Here is a 13,815-nt window from a genome sequence, read left to right as displayed (position 1 = left end):
ATTAAAAAAAATATGTAGACATTTCATCAACAATATATTATCTACGTTGGTAAGATAATACGTTTATCTATATAAACCCAACCTATACTCTTTAACTGACACAGCAACCACAAAATATTACACACGAAAGCCTGACACTACAGTGATTCTTAGGGGAACTTTCCTTTAATCAGCTGTTTTTGATCGCGGAAATAAATGTGAATAAGCTCTCTATGATATATATGCTCAATGGTTGTTCACATTCCCGAGAGAGAGACCCAGCGGAATTTTTGGTTATGTGTGGTTTGTTTGAGCTATTTTAGATCCGGTTGTTTGGTATAAATATCTAAGAGAAATATGGTTAGTACAAATAACTTATTTTGAATCTAAGTTCATTTAATTAACTATTATCAGATTACGTTCTGTTGAACGATATGGCTGCGGATGTATGTGACTGTGTTTTGTATTACTTATGGGGAAGGGGCAAATCTGCAAGGTGGATGAACGGATTTGAGAGATGGAAATTGTGAATGGGTTGGCTTTACATGTAAACAAGAAGAAAGTGGTGAGATTTGCAAGGAGGAGGACATAAATACAAAGAAATACAGAGAAGGAAGGAGGGAAGCAGACAGCGTGGGTTAGAGGAGGGGTCGGGAGGGTGGAGCTGATTGACAAGACATCGAAGGGAACGTAAGGAAGGTAAAGGCAATGGTTGCTACGTTGGTGATGTCAATGATTTTTATGCTGGAATTTCTATTGGCCTTTATCTAGTGACATAAATAAGGTAATTATCAGACATCGTGGCTTTTTAGAACGGAAAGAAAATAATCGGAAAACATCGTTTTCACACACTACACACATCCATATATTTGCTCCGAAGGGATGGTTTAGTAATAACTACTAGTTTCTGAAGGAAAAAAAAATATATCTTTCGTTACAATACCTGGGCTTTTACGCTGCTGTCGCCATTCATTGTTTACCCATGATAAATAGGAATATGAAACATTTTCCTGGGTAAATATTTACTTGGGCGGTATTTCCGAAAAAAAATGTTAAAAATCCGAAAATACCTTTATTTTATGCTCTTCAACTTCCTCTTTTCATTAAAAGTGGCGGAGGTAAGAAATTCCAAATACTTTAGGAGATATCGAATTTTTAAATTTCATCATATGTAGTTGAGCGGTATTTGCGAAAAAAAATGTTAAAAATCCGAAAATACTTTTATTATATGCTCTTCAACTTCCTCTGTTCATTAAAAGCGGCGGAGATAAGAAATTCCAAATACTTTAGGAGATATCGAATTTTTTAATTTTGCAATACAAGACCTGTGGAACCATTCGAGCGGCGCCATTTTTGTTATTTTGCAGTGTGTTCGTGAGTACGTGAATCGTGAATGCGTAATTAATAAAATGGTTGATTAGGTCAGGTCAGTTACATTATTAATACTTTCAAACTAAGCCGACATTAAAAGTTATTTTGTGAATTAATTTTAATGGCTGTTTAGTTTTAAAATATTTATAATGTAACTGACCTGACCAAACAAACCCGGACAGAGGGTGAACAGTAAACTAAAATGGTCGATTAGGTCAGGTCAGTTACATTATAAATACTTTCAAACTAAGGTGATATTAAAAATAATGTGAATTAATTTTAATTATTCTTTAGTTTTAAATTATTTATAATGTAACTGACCTTACCTAACAAACCCGTAACAAAGGATGTACAGTAACAACTCACGTAAATTTTTTTGTTACTTATTACTTGCGCAACAATATCAAAATAAACAAATAAGACTTTAAAATTAGAAACATTAAAAACTCACTTAAGTTGGAGGCGGTAATTAAATACCGTTTTAAACAATAATTGAACTAAATAATCACGTATTAATTCATTTGAATTCTGGCCTATCACGAACAATCACGTGACATCATTATCCAATAAAAAAAAATAGATACTCGTATGTAAACAAGAAACAATGGTGCACGCACGCCACAGGAATGCGCTGGTTTTGTGCTGAAATTTAAAAATTCGATATCTCCTAAAGTATTTTGAATTTATAATCTCCGCCACTTTTAATGAACAGAGGAATTTGAAGAGCATAAAATATTGGTATTTTCGGATTTTTAACATTTTTTTTCGCAAATACCGCTCAACTACATATGAAGAAATTTAAAAATTCGATATCTCCTAAAGTATTTGGAATTTCTAATCTCCGCCAATTTTAATGAAAAGAGGAAGTTGAAGAGCATAAAATAAAGGTATTTTCGGATTTTTAACATTTTTTTTCGGAAATACCGCCCAAGTAAATATTTACCTAATATGTATTGTACGGATTAGCGCCAAAAAAAAATCGTACAAATATAAAATAACTTTCATTATATGCTATCTTACGTTCTCTTTTCAGAACCGCCTGCGGAGATAAACAATTCCAATTACTTTTGGAGATATCAAATTTTTTAATAATCATTTTTTGGCAATTTTTTTAAAATAAAATTTTAAAAATCCGAAAATACCTTTATTCTGTGCTCTTTAGCTTCATCTTTTCATTAAACCCGGCGGGGATCAGAAATTCCAAATACTTTAGGAGTTATGGAATTTTTTAATTTTCATGATGTGTACTGATGCGGCGTTCAGCGGGAAGCCTACGATTCACAGATCCTTCTGGACATACCCGAATACTCACGTTGGCAAGCCTTCTTTTCTTAAAATTAGCAAGAAATAATTAAAAATACTTTAAAACACTGTGGATGGTTGGTTATCTTAGGTAAGTATAGCTACATTAAAAAAACTGTAAAATAATTTTATGGTTGCTTAGCAAATAACTTTTTAATATGTAGCTATCCAGCGCTAGGAAACCGTTTACATGATTTCACAGTATTTTTAATGTAGCTATCCTAACCAAATCAACCATCCACAATGTTTTGAAGTATTTATAATGTAGCTAACATAACCTAATTGACCATTAGTTTTCATGAGTTGCATATTTATTTACAATAAACAAAAACAAAAAACCGAAGATGCACGATTGGGCGTTTGCCTCTCGTCTGTTGAAAGAAGGCTTGCCAACGTGAGTATTCGGGTATGCCCAGAAGGATGAGTGAATCGTAGGCTTCCCGCGTTCACCATTGTTGCTTGTTTACAAGTATGATTTTTTTTTTTTTTTCGCGACGTAGTTGAACGACTACATCACGTAAAAAGAAAATTACGTGAGTTCCTACTGTTCATCCTTTTTCCCGGTTTGTTAGGTCAGGTCAGCTACATTATAAATACTTTAAAACTAAACAACCATTAAAATTAATTTTTATTATTTTTAATGTCCGCTCAGTTTCAAAGTATTTATACTGTAGCTGACCTGACCTAATCTACCTTTGTCCCGTTTTGTTAGGTCAGGTCAGTTACATTATAAATACTTAAAACTATACAAGTAAAATTAATTGATATTATTTTTAATTTCCGTTTATTTTGAAGTATTTATCATGTAACTAACCTTACCTAATGGAAAATTTCTGTTATATAAAATGGTGCCTGTTGAATGATTTCATAGGGCTTGTATTGCAAAATAAGAACGGCAATATCTCCAAAAGTAATTGGAATTTTTAATCTCTGCAGGCGGTTTTCAAAAGAGGACGTAAAAGAGCATATAATGAAAGTTATTTCATATTTGTACGATTTTTTTTGGCGCTAATCCGTACAATACATATTTACCCATTCCTGAATTAACCCTGAAAGGAAGGTTTCTTAATTCCTACTGGTTTCTGAAAAAATAACAGTTTACAGCTTACATTACAAAACCTATGTATTGTGTAGTCACACAATCGCTGACATTCATTGTTTAGCTTTGTGGGTTTTTTATTTTTGATAATTTTAGTTAATGTAGGTGGTGGTGTAATAATGAAATTCATTTAAATAACTGTGTTTCACTTATAATGAATTTTAATGCTTATATTTCATGTTTGTTGTATTATTAGAATAAGTAATTGTATTATGAAATGTTTGTTCTGTTACATTTCATTTAAAGTACGTACTATTTTGAGTCATGTTCTAATGGATGAGTCCATTGGGAGGCAAAAATTTGAATAGAATTGGTCTTTAGTATAGGTACATTAAAAATTCTGTAAATTTATGTGAATGGTTGGTTAGGTCAGGATAGCTACATCTTAAATTCGTAATTCCTAACCAACTATAAGAAATTATTTTATAGTATTTTTAATGTAGCTATACTAACCCAACCAACTGTCCACAATGTTGGAAGTATTTTTAATGTAGCTAGCCTTACCGAATTGACTATTCACAATATTTGAAGTTCTTCAGCACAAACACACAAACCTGTGTTGGTAAACAATTAGTGGCAGTGGCACGCACAGATATTGTAGTGTGAGCTAAAAACTGGGATTTCTCAGAAAATAGTTGGAATTTATTAACACTATTTTACAGGTAAATACAGGAATGTCTCAAGTTTGGAAAATGGTATTTTCGTAATTTTATTTTTACTTTGTGGAAAAGCAGCAATGTAAGATATTTACCTGTTTTTCCCCATAGGAAGAGGACTCTCCATAGCATGAGTGTTTCCCACAGAAACGGTATAGTCAGTGATTTCCCACAAAATAGGATTTTTTTGAAATAATAAATTTATTTAGGTACTTTCTCTGTTTTTACACTTTTGACTACAATTTACTCATTTATTTTAGAGGAGTATTTAGCTGGGTATAATTTACAGCTTATCCTGATAATTTAAATATCTTGATTAGTATATGATGAATTGTTTCTGTATTACAAGAATCATTAATGAGCAAAGTATTGTTATTAGAGAAGAATTACACAGTCCTTTTATTAAAATTTACTAAGATTTTCTATTTAGAAACACCACTTGATTTAAACCATGACATCTAGCCATACAGTTGAGTAAGTGTTAGATGACAGAATAAAGTAGCAACTAACAATATATAAATGGAATTCTAAGTACAACAGAAAGGTATACCAAAATAGTTTTTGTATGGATTCTACACTAGCTCGAGATGAAGTGAGGTGGTGAATGGTAACTTATTCCAAATTAAGTAAGATAGTGAGTGGTAATTCACATTACAGAGGGTTTAAATCTTGTTCCAACCATTCTGATTTTGGTTTTTCGTGGTTTCTCAAAGTGACCTAGTGCATTCGCACCTTGGTGACTAGCTGTGTTGAGGCGAGCGACAGATGCGGGTGTGTGCTTGCAGAAGCCACTCATGCTGCATGGTCACGAGCGGTCCATCACGCAGATCAAGTATAACCGCGAAGGGGACCTCCTGTTCTCGTCGGCCAAGGACCAGTGCCCCAACGTGTGGTACTCCATCAACGGGGAGCGCCTGGGCACCTTCGATGGTCACCAGGGCGCAGTGTGGGCCATCGACATCAACTGGGAGACGACGCGCTTCATGTCGGGGGCTGCGGACCAGTTCCTCCGCATCTGGGACTGTGCCACAGGTTAGGGCCAGAAACAGTGGGCTAGCGCGTACGAGGCTGTATACGTGGTAAGAATGATGAAGGCATGATGCTGTATACATTAATCCTGTGGTACATGATACTTGCTTTTTTAATTTAATATGTTGAAAGATCCTGGTCAAACAAAAACAAAAATATCACAACACAAAAAAAAAATTATGTCGGGGTCTTGTGGAAATTTTTCAATTCATATTAAGCTCACGATCATAATTTGTAGTTATATGAAAAGTTTTCGTTATGTTCAAGATCTTTCGATGCAAGCAAGGATCAAAGTGGACAGGATCATGCCATCAGGATCAAAAAATAAACTTGGTTAAGTGATATGGAACTTTTACCATTTATTTAGTTACATAATGGGAAACTTGTTCACCAGCGTCAGCTTTGAGGAGTCACCAAAGCTGTGTCTGGGTGCAATACTACTGTGGTCTAGTTCCAGGTGGACAGGTGTCAGTCCTGGGACAGTGTGACGAGGCGCGGGGTTGGACTGCTTGCAGGCAAGGAGATCGGCAACATCCGTGCCCAGTCGTCTGTGCGGACGTGCAACTTCAGCTACAGCGCCAACATGGCTGCCTACTCCACGGACAAGCAGTTGCGCCAACAGTGCGAGATGAACATCATAGATGTGCGAACCGTTGATGAGTCTATAGGTGTGTGCCACAGCTCTCCGAGACACGATTCTTTACCGAGTTAACAACTGTAAATCACATCCCACACAAAATGATATTCCAAATGTTTAAAAACCAACCCTGTGAAGTCACAGGATAAATATTAAAACAAATTTGAATTTTTGAGTGGAAAATCATGTTTTGTTGCTGTTAATTTGTTGAATTCTGAACAAACAAATACATGCCACTATAAGCATTTTAATATTTTACAGTTTGTTTACATTCTGGAAAGTCAGATAAGTAGGAATTGATCAGGAACTGTCAGAGAATTTCTTGAAATATGCGATAGTCATGTAAAGTCCACGGTGACAGTAATTTGAGAAGATGGCCAGCTATGAGGACGGCGGTGGCTGGATTGTCTTTGTTCATTTCATAAACTTGTTAATAGGTAAATTGCATAAAGACGTTAGTCGGGAAAGTCAGGGTAATGTTACTGCAGAGTTGTGGGAACACTGAACCATGAAGGAGGTGATGTCTGTGGGCGCAGGCAGCTCGGAGCCGATCCTGCGCATCCCGTTCAGCGACTCGAAGGTGACGTCGCTGCTGTGGGGGTCCCTGGACGAGACCGTCATCGTGGGCCTGGAGAGCGGGGAGATCTCCCAGTGGGACCTCAGGGCAAGTACCCCCCGCTGCAGTGGCTTAGTGAGGCATAGTGAGGCATTAGGCTCTTTTTGTTTTTACTAAGCCTATGGCTCTACTGATTCTGATACCACAGTATCTACAGATATTGACAATATCGGTAGCATCTGAGAAAATTATTTCAGCACTGATGCTACAACTCACAAGTACCATTTATTCAGGAAAAAAATCATGCTTTGGTATTTGCAAAATCATTCCTATAATTGAAAGTGATTTAAACTACCTACCTCTTACTCAAGCAGAGGTTATTTGACAAGAGTGTTTTATTTACAATGGGTTGTAGTAGATTTTTTTTTTTACACTAAAAATCTGCATATAATATGCTACCCATTTGCTGGTAAATACGGTATGTTCCTTCTTTCTCAAACCTAAGGGCCTTGTCTTTTTTACAGATGTATAAACATGTATGTGTCTAGTTTTATTTGCTGCTTGTAAACTTAGACAATCCAGAAGGCATCTCCTGCCATAATAAGTTTTGACAACTAATTTTTGAGTTATAAATATTAGACCAAGTTTATGTATTTTAAATAACAGGGTTTAATTATGTGAATGTAATTATATTTTACTATATTAATGTATGTAGTTTAATTGTGATATAACTGAATAGTATTGGATGTGAGTGCGAAGAAGTTGACCAGTCGCCATATTGTACTACATATAGCTGCCTGTTTGATTGTACCGTCACCCTAGGAGTACACAATGTAGTTCGTCGTGTATGCATGTCTGATGCACATCGTGGACCATGTAGATTGTAGATTTAGGTATATTGTTATTGTTATTAAGGGAGTTTCAAGCCACGTGTAAAACTTGAGAGTCTTGCCCAGGTCCATGAGGCCATTTTCATGTGGTGGCTCGCATCAGCTACGACTGTTTTAGCTGTAATAAAAAAAAATTGCAATTCAATAATAATTTAAAGCTTTCAATCCATACCAGTGTTTCAAATAATGACCCATTAATTTAAGAGATTTCCTACCAATTGGTTGGATTTCTTTCTATGCATACAGAATTTTTATTTAAATTAATCATTTCTATTCGATTGAACCAAAATCTGTTAAATAGTCACAATACTCTGATTAATCAGTAAGTGTTCTGCCTTTTTTTTTAAAAAAATTTAGACTAATCGAAAAACTCGAAAAAATATTATTTGAAAGTATTGATGAATCATCTTAAATGGTCTTACCTATTTAAATAAGTATTAGGATACTCTTAAATTCAAAACGTTACTATAGGAAAACCATTGAATTCTGAATCTTTTGGTCCCATTTCAGTTTGTGGAATCAGCAGATTCCATAACCTGAATTGACACAACAGTATTTGTTTGTATGGATGATGTGACCAGTGGCCACCCGACCAGAAACATTAGGAAACCTCGAACGAGCAGCAGGGAAGACGGAAGAAATCGGTACACTTTTCGAAGCAATCGGGGAATTGATTGTTTGTCTTGCAATTTGGAAACAGCTTAGTTAAAAAAATCTGAACGCCATGCCTCTCTTAACAGACCTACCAGTAGATGTTAATCAAATCATAAGAAAATATTTATAATTATTTTCATAAATATATTCTTGCCGTTTGTCAATAAGTTTCCTTGTAGATGGCTTACAAACTAATAAAAAAAAATCTACGTTCAATATAGTATTTGAACCAGTGACCTCACGGTAAGAAGTGAAGGACTGACAACTCTGACCTCTATAGTCTGTACCACTGGTACGGGCTTTAGTGAGGAAGAGTCACACCTCTGGACTTGAGTCGGTGGAAAGTTTAATGCTAGTGACATGCGTTGCAATAAACCTACAACTATGTTCGGCTTTTGCTAAAATTATCTCTTAGTTTATGTTATCACTTTAAGACACCATTTAAATGCTATCAAATTATTTGCAGGAAAAATTCTTTATTATAATTTTTCAGTATTGTAATTTATTTCAGAGTAAAATGAGACTCACTTAGATTTTTTATTAGTTGAGATGACTTGAAAAATGTGTGAATGAAACGTGTAGTGACGGGGGCAGTGCAGTTTTGCCAGAGGCGTGGTTGCGTGGTTGCAGAACGGCAAGAACCTGGCCACGGTGAAGGACCACACCAACTCCATCAACGACATGCAGATGAGCAAGGACGGCACCATGTTCATCACCGCGTCCAAGGACAAGACGGCCAAGCTGTTTGACTCGGACACGCTCATGTGCCTCAAGTGCTACAAGACGGAGCGGCCGGTCAACAGTGCCGCCATCTCGCCCATCCTGGACCACGTGAGCTTCATGTTCGCCCCCTTTTATTCCAGAAGCTTGTTTTTAATGTGGTTACTAATAAAATACATCATCAAACAGCACAAAATAGTTTAATCGTGGAGTGTATGGTCAATAATGACTTGATGTAAGTTTTTGGACATACGCCATTGCTAAGAACTTTTTCTGTTGAAGAAAAACTAAAAAATAAAAAATAATAAATAATTTATTTATTTCTTTATTTTTTATTTTTAGTTTTTTAGTTTTTCGTTAACAGAAAAAGTTCTTAGCAATGGCATATGTCCAAAAACTTACATCAAGTCATGTACTCCCATTGCACAAATCTTTCAAAGATAATGGTCAATAATAGTATAAATTGTGCAGAAAAATATAGAAAATTTAACTTTATTGAGACTTGCCATAATGGACCATTAGACACCTTGTTGGAAGCAGTGTTGCCAAGTGAAGCGAGCGGGAGAATGCTTCCAAGTTGTACATTTGAAGCCAGTGGTAAAAGGCAAAGTGCCAGTGTCTGTGGAGCTAGTGAGGTGTGTTGGTTCTCGCAGGTGGTGCTGGGTGGTGGACAAGAGGCCATGGACGTGACCACAACATCGACGCGCATCGGGAAGTTCGACTCGCGCTTCTTCCACTTGGTGTTTGAGGAAGAGTTTGGGCGCGTGAAGGGCCACTTCGGCCCCATCAACAGCGTGGCCTTCCATCCAGACGGCAAGAGTTACAGCAGCGGCGGGGAAGATGGTTACATCCGCATTCACAACTTTGATTCCTCGTATTTCGAATTCAGCTTTGAGGCGCAGGTTGAGCCTTCCAAGTGATGGAACTGATGTTCAAATAAATGTTTGTATGTTCATGGTAAACCTCTTTGTGTGATTCTTTATTTACCATTGTACTTGATATTTCAAGCATCTACCATGCACTGGTGGATAGCTTCAAGTGCCAGAGGTAGCTAGAACCCTGTAACTTATACCTGTATCCACTTGTATCTGCAATCTCTGTTACCTTGTATCGAGTAGCCGCCATCAAACTAGTTGAACTTTGTATTGGCCCTTGTGGTGTTCAGTAGATAATCGACTGATCATCCTATGAACCTTTGCAAGGTGATGAGGTACCGCACGTCACAGCAAGCAGTCAGTCTCTGGATTGTTTCAAGCACAAACATCCTGTCATGACCATAAACAAAATAGTGGGGTATCTATACTATAAGTTAAAAAAAGATGTAAGAGTGTCTTTCAGTACTTGCCAGAGATGTGCAACATCTAACCTCGGTAACAAACACGTGTGTTCTTATGTTGCAAATACACTTATAATATGAAACTCTGACACAAATTTTAATGTATAATTCTTTTGAATTTTGCATTACGACCAAAAACAACTTGTCGGTCAAGAGCAATGAATTCCGTTTTCCCTTTTACCGCTTTTACCGTTCAACGTTTTCACTTTGTCAGTTATAACGTTGCGGTTGTGTCCGTTAGTTTGTTGTCTACTCGCGAGTTTTATTGGATTGTAAAGTAAATTGTTTGTGTGTTATACATATCCGGGCTATATTTAAAGTTTTAAGTTAACGTTATGTCTGGGGACAAAAACCAGACATTGAAGCAATTTGTTTATATGTAATTTCAATTATTTCTAGTTAAGCTTTAAAAGGAAAGTTTATAAAAGTTAACAAAAGAAAAGTACTAAAAGCAAAAAATAATTTATGAAAAAAATTTGTATGCCAAGAAAAGTTAAAAAAAAGCTAAGGAATAAAAATAGTTTTATTTCATAGTTTTTATGATTAATATCAGTAGTTCATAAATTAATACGTGTAAATGTGTAAAATGCACCCTCATAAATGCAACAGCTATTTTATACTACTTGAGTGTATTTTAATTTTATCTTTGAAATTACCTCTCAAACAGGATTGAAAATGAAAACTAGGGGTTTTTAATCAACATCTAGGGGAATTTGAAGTTGGTCCTAGGGGTAACACTGTAGGAGTTGGCATCACTGCTGTATACAGATGTGACAAGAATATTAAATATTTTCACGTGTACTTTCTTTTATAGTTATGATGAAAATTATTCCACAGTAGTACAAAAAAATAATTTATATGTGAATTTGACTTGAGTTGAGCCATTTTATGCTGCAGTTAAGTTGTAGTGAAGTACTATTTTTGTAAAGAGTTTTGATATACTGCCGGTACCGGTTGCAATGCCGACATAAGAAGCGAGTAGCTAAGGAAAAACCAAAATTTTGTTTATTGATTCGTCGCGTTATTTATTTGTTGCATTACTAATTACTTGCAGTGTATTTAATAATTTAATGTTACTCAAGTTTCATTGCCATTGTGCGCGCACGGAAATAAAATTTAAAAAGTTAAAAATTGTATATGGTTCGTGGAAGTGAAATATGCCAGGGTTAACCCGCACCCGGATATTCTGGAGTCTGCTGTACTTCTTATAAAAAAGTATTTACAGAAAAAAGCCTGAGAATTCATGAAAAGAAGGAAAAACAAAGGAATTTCGTGATATTAAACGTTTATAAATTTGTTAAGGTGGCTAAACATCAACAAAAACAGTATTCGAGATGTGTAAACATCAACGAAAACAGTATTTTTCATTTTACAATCACGAGAGGTCTCTAAAGGCCCAACTGATTTACTATTAAGACCTAAGTGTGAACTTTGTAGTTGGAGTTATGGGTTAGCGTGAGATTAATGATAGTTGTACTAAGGAGAAATATTCTCACAATTTTTAATGATTATTTAATCGTTTTACTTTCTTGTTGAAGCTCATAGTCATAGAATATTGCCAGGTTATGCTACTGATGTGTAATAGCCTTTGGAGTTTCCTTTCTCTATGAAAACTGTATAAACATGCTTGTTATTGTAATTTACTGAACCTATACAATTTTTTGTTGTTAAGTTCACTTTTTAATATAATTATGTCATGTAAAAAAACTGACTGAGCGGAAGGAACAACAAAAAAAAAAACATTCTGTTTAGAAGTTTAGTTAAATTCTAACTTCTTGTGAACAAGATATTTCTGGTAATTTTGATAGAGAATTCAAGAAGTTATGCTTATAGTTTGTACAAGAGTTATAAAGAAAGAGCACGAACATTAATTCTACGAACGACCATTAAAGAACCATCTTTGTTCGTAAAACAAACTTTTGAGTGAATTATTAATTGATAGTGGATACTGGAGTATTCAAGGTATATACATACTTCACCCGAAATTCTACAGGACATGTGGATAATCAAGTCAAGAACCACATTGCAGCACTATGCTTGAAACACGAGATTCTGGGAACTAACAGTGATGAACATCTGAGTACTGTGAGTTTTTCAACGGTTTCTTGTAGAGAACTCTTGTTACCTGCTGCTTTCGAAGCACCTTCGGTTTTATGAGCACCCCTCGTCGAACAATCATTGCTACTGTCAGTCACGAGGTCAATCGATAACCAGAAATTGTTTATTGTGGCAAGATAAGGTATGGTCCATCATATGTAAAACTTGTCACTTTGTTTCAGGGTAAATGTGTCATATATGGTATAAGGTAACTAGCATTCTCCTTTGAAAAGTTAGTCTGTTTAACTTTGATGATTGCAGCTTCAATTTAACTCTTTACATGAATTGCTAATAGATGTTTGAGATTTTATTTTAACATCATCATCTTTACTGTTTCTCACTATATTCCAGAGGTGATCCCTGAGTATGAATTTTCTCTTGCTTATTTAATGTACTGATTAACTAGTGCAAAGTTAATTTGTAATATTTGAACAATATCACACATAAATGATTAAAATTATTTTTCTGTAGTTAATTTGAAAACACGAAGCCAACTGATTTAATTATTTAATCCGAATTCAAATGCTAGTTTGTCCCTGACATCAAGGTCGAGAGTATGTGATCAACAAATTCCTTAACTAGTCATTGAGTTTTTTGTTTTGTTTGGATGAACTGGGAATAGCATACGCTGATATCTAGATACTCCAACTATGTTTTTCTATTGATTTTAATAATCTATTCGTTGAAAGTCCAAGGTAAATATGTAGTTGGGCAGTTTGCGAAAAAAAATGTTAAAAATTTGAAAATACTTTTATTCTATGCTCTTTAACTTCCTCTTTTCATTAAAAGCGGCGGAGGTAAGAAATTCCAAATACTTTAGGAGATATCGAATTTTTAAATTTCATCATATGTAGTTGAGCAGTATTTGCGAAAAAAAATGTTAAAAATCCGAAAATACCTTTAGTAGATGCTCTTCAACTTCCTCTTTTCATTAAAAGTGGCGGAGATAAGAAATTCCAAATACTTTAGAAGATATTGAATTTTTAAATTTCATCACAATTATACCAGTGCATTCATGTGGCATTCTACATTGTTTCTTGTTTACGAGTATTTTTTTTATTATTGGATAATGATGTCACGTGATTGATCGTGATAGGCCAGAATTCAAATGAACCAATATGTGATTATTTAGTTCATTTATTGTTTTAAAACGGTGTTTAATTACCGCCTCCAACTTAGGCGAGTTGACGTGTAGAAGAGAAAGTCTACTCCCCGAAAATGTAGAGCAGCTTGTGTTTCTCCACAAAAATTTAAATTAGCTAATATGTAGTGATGTGACAAGACCTTTTTTAATACGAACTAATTATAAAATTGGAGAACCTTAAAATTTTAAGTACTGTCAGTTTTTTGATTCTACATATACATTGTATCAGTAAATATGTACCTGTTATCATATTGAAATGTGATGTGATATAACATGTTTTATGGGATTTCAATTCTCAGTCCAATTATTCGAACTCAATATTCGTATTCGAGAATAATTCGGTAT

At 35.0% G+C, this 13,815-nt stretch overlaps 1 protein-coding gene across 1 annotated transcript; it reads left to right on the top strand.

The window, feature by feature from the left end:
* The first annotated feature begins 203 nt into the window (after window positions 1-203).
* LOC134540845 (eukaryotic translation initiation factor 3 subunit I) lies at window positions 204-9,855 on the top strand. Its single transcript, XM_063383836.1, has 6 exons — window positions 204-339; window positions 5,193-5,439; window positions 5,952-6,104; window positions 6,610-6,737; window positions 8,804-9,004; window positions 9,547-9,855. The coding sequence occupies exons 1-6, from the start codon at window positions 337-339 to the stop codon at window positions 9,811-9,813; spliced, it is 999 nt and encodes a 332-aa protein (XP_063239906.1). The 5' UTR covers window positions 204-336; the 3' UTR covers window positions 9,814-9,855.
* Window positions 9,856-13,815: the final 3,960 nt, after the last annotated feature.

The sequence above is a fragment of the Bacillus rossius genome, chromosome 17 (assembly GCF_032445375.1).
Source record: "Bacillus rossius redtenbacheri isolate Brsri chromosome 17, Brsri_v3, whole genome shotgun sequence".
Lineage (NCBI taxonomy): Eukaryota > Metazoa > Arthropoda > Insecta > Phasmatodea > Bacillidae > Bacillus > Bacillus rossius.
The sequence above is the reverse complement of the archived record's forward strand: the minus strand, read 5'-3'. Positions and strand labels throughout refer to the sequence as shown.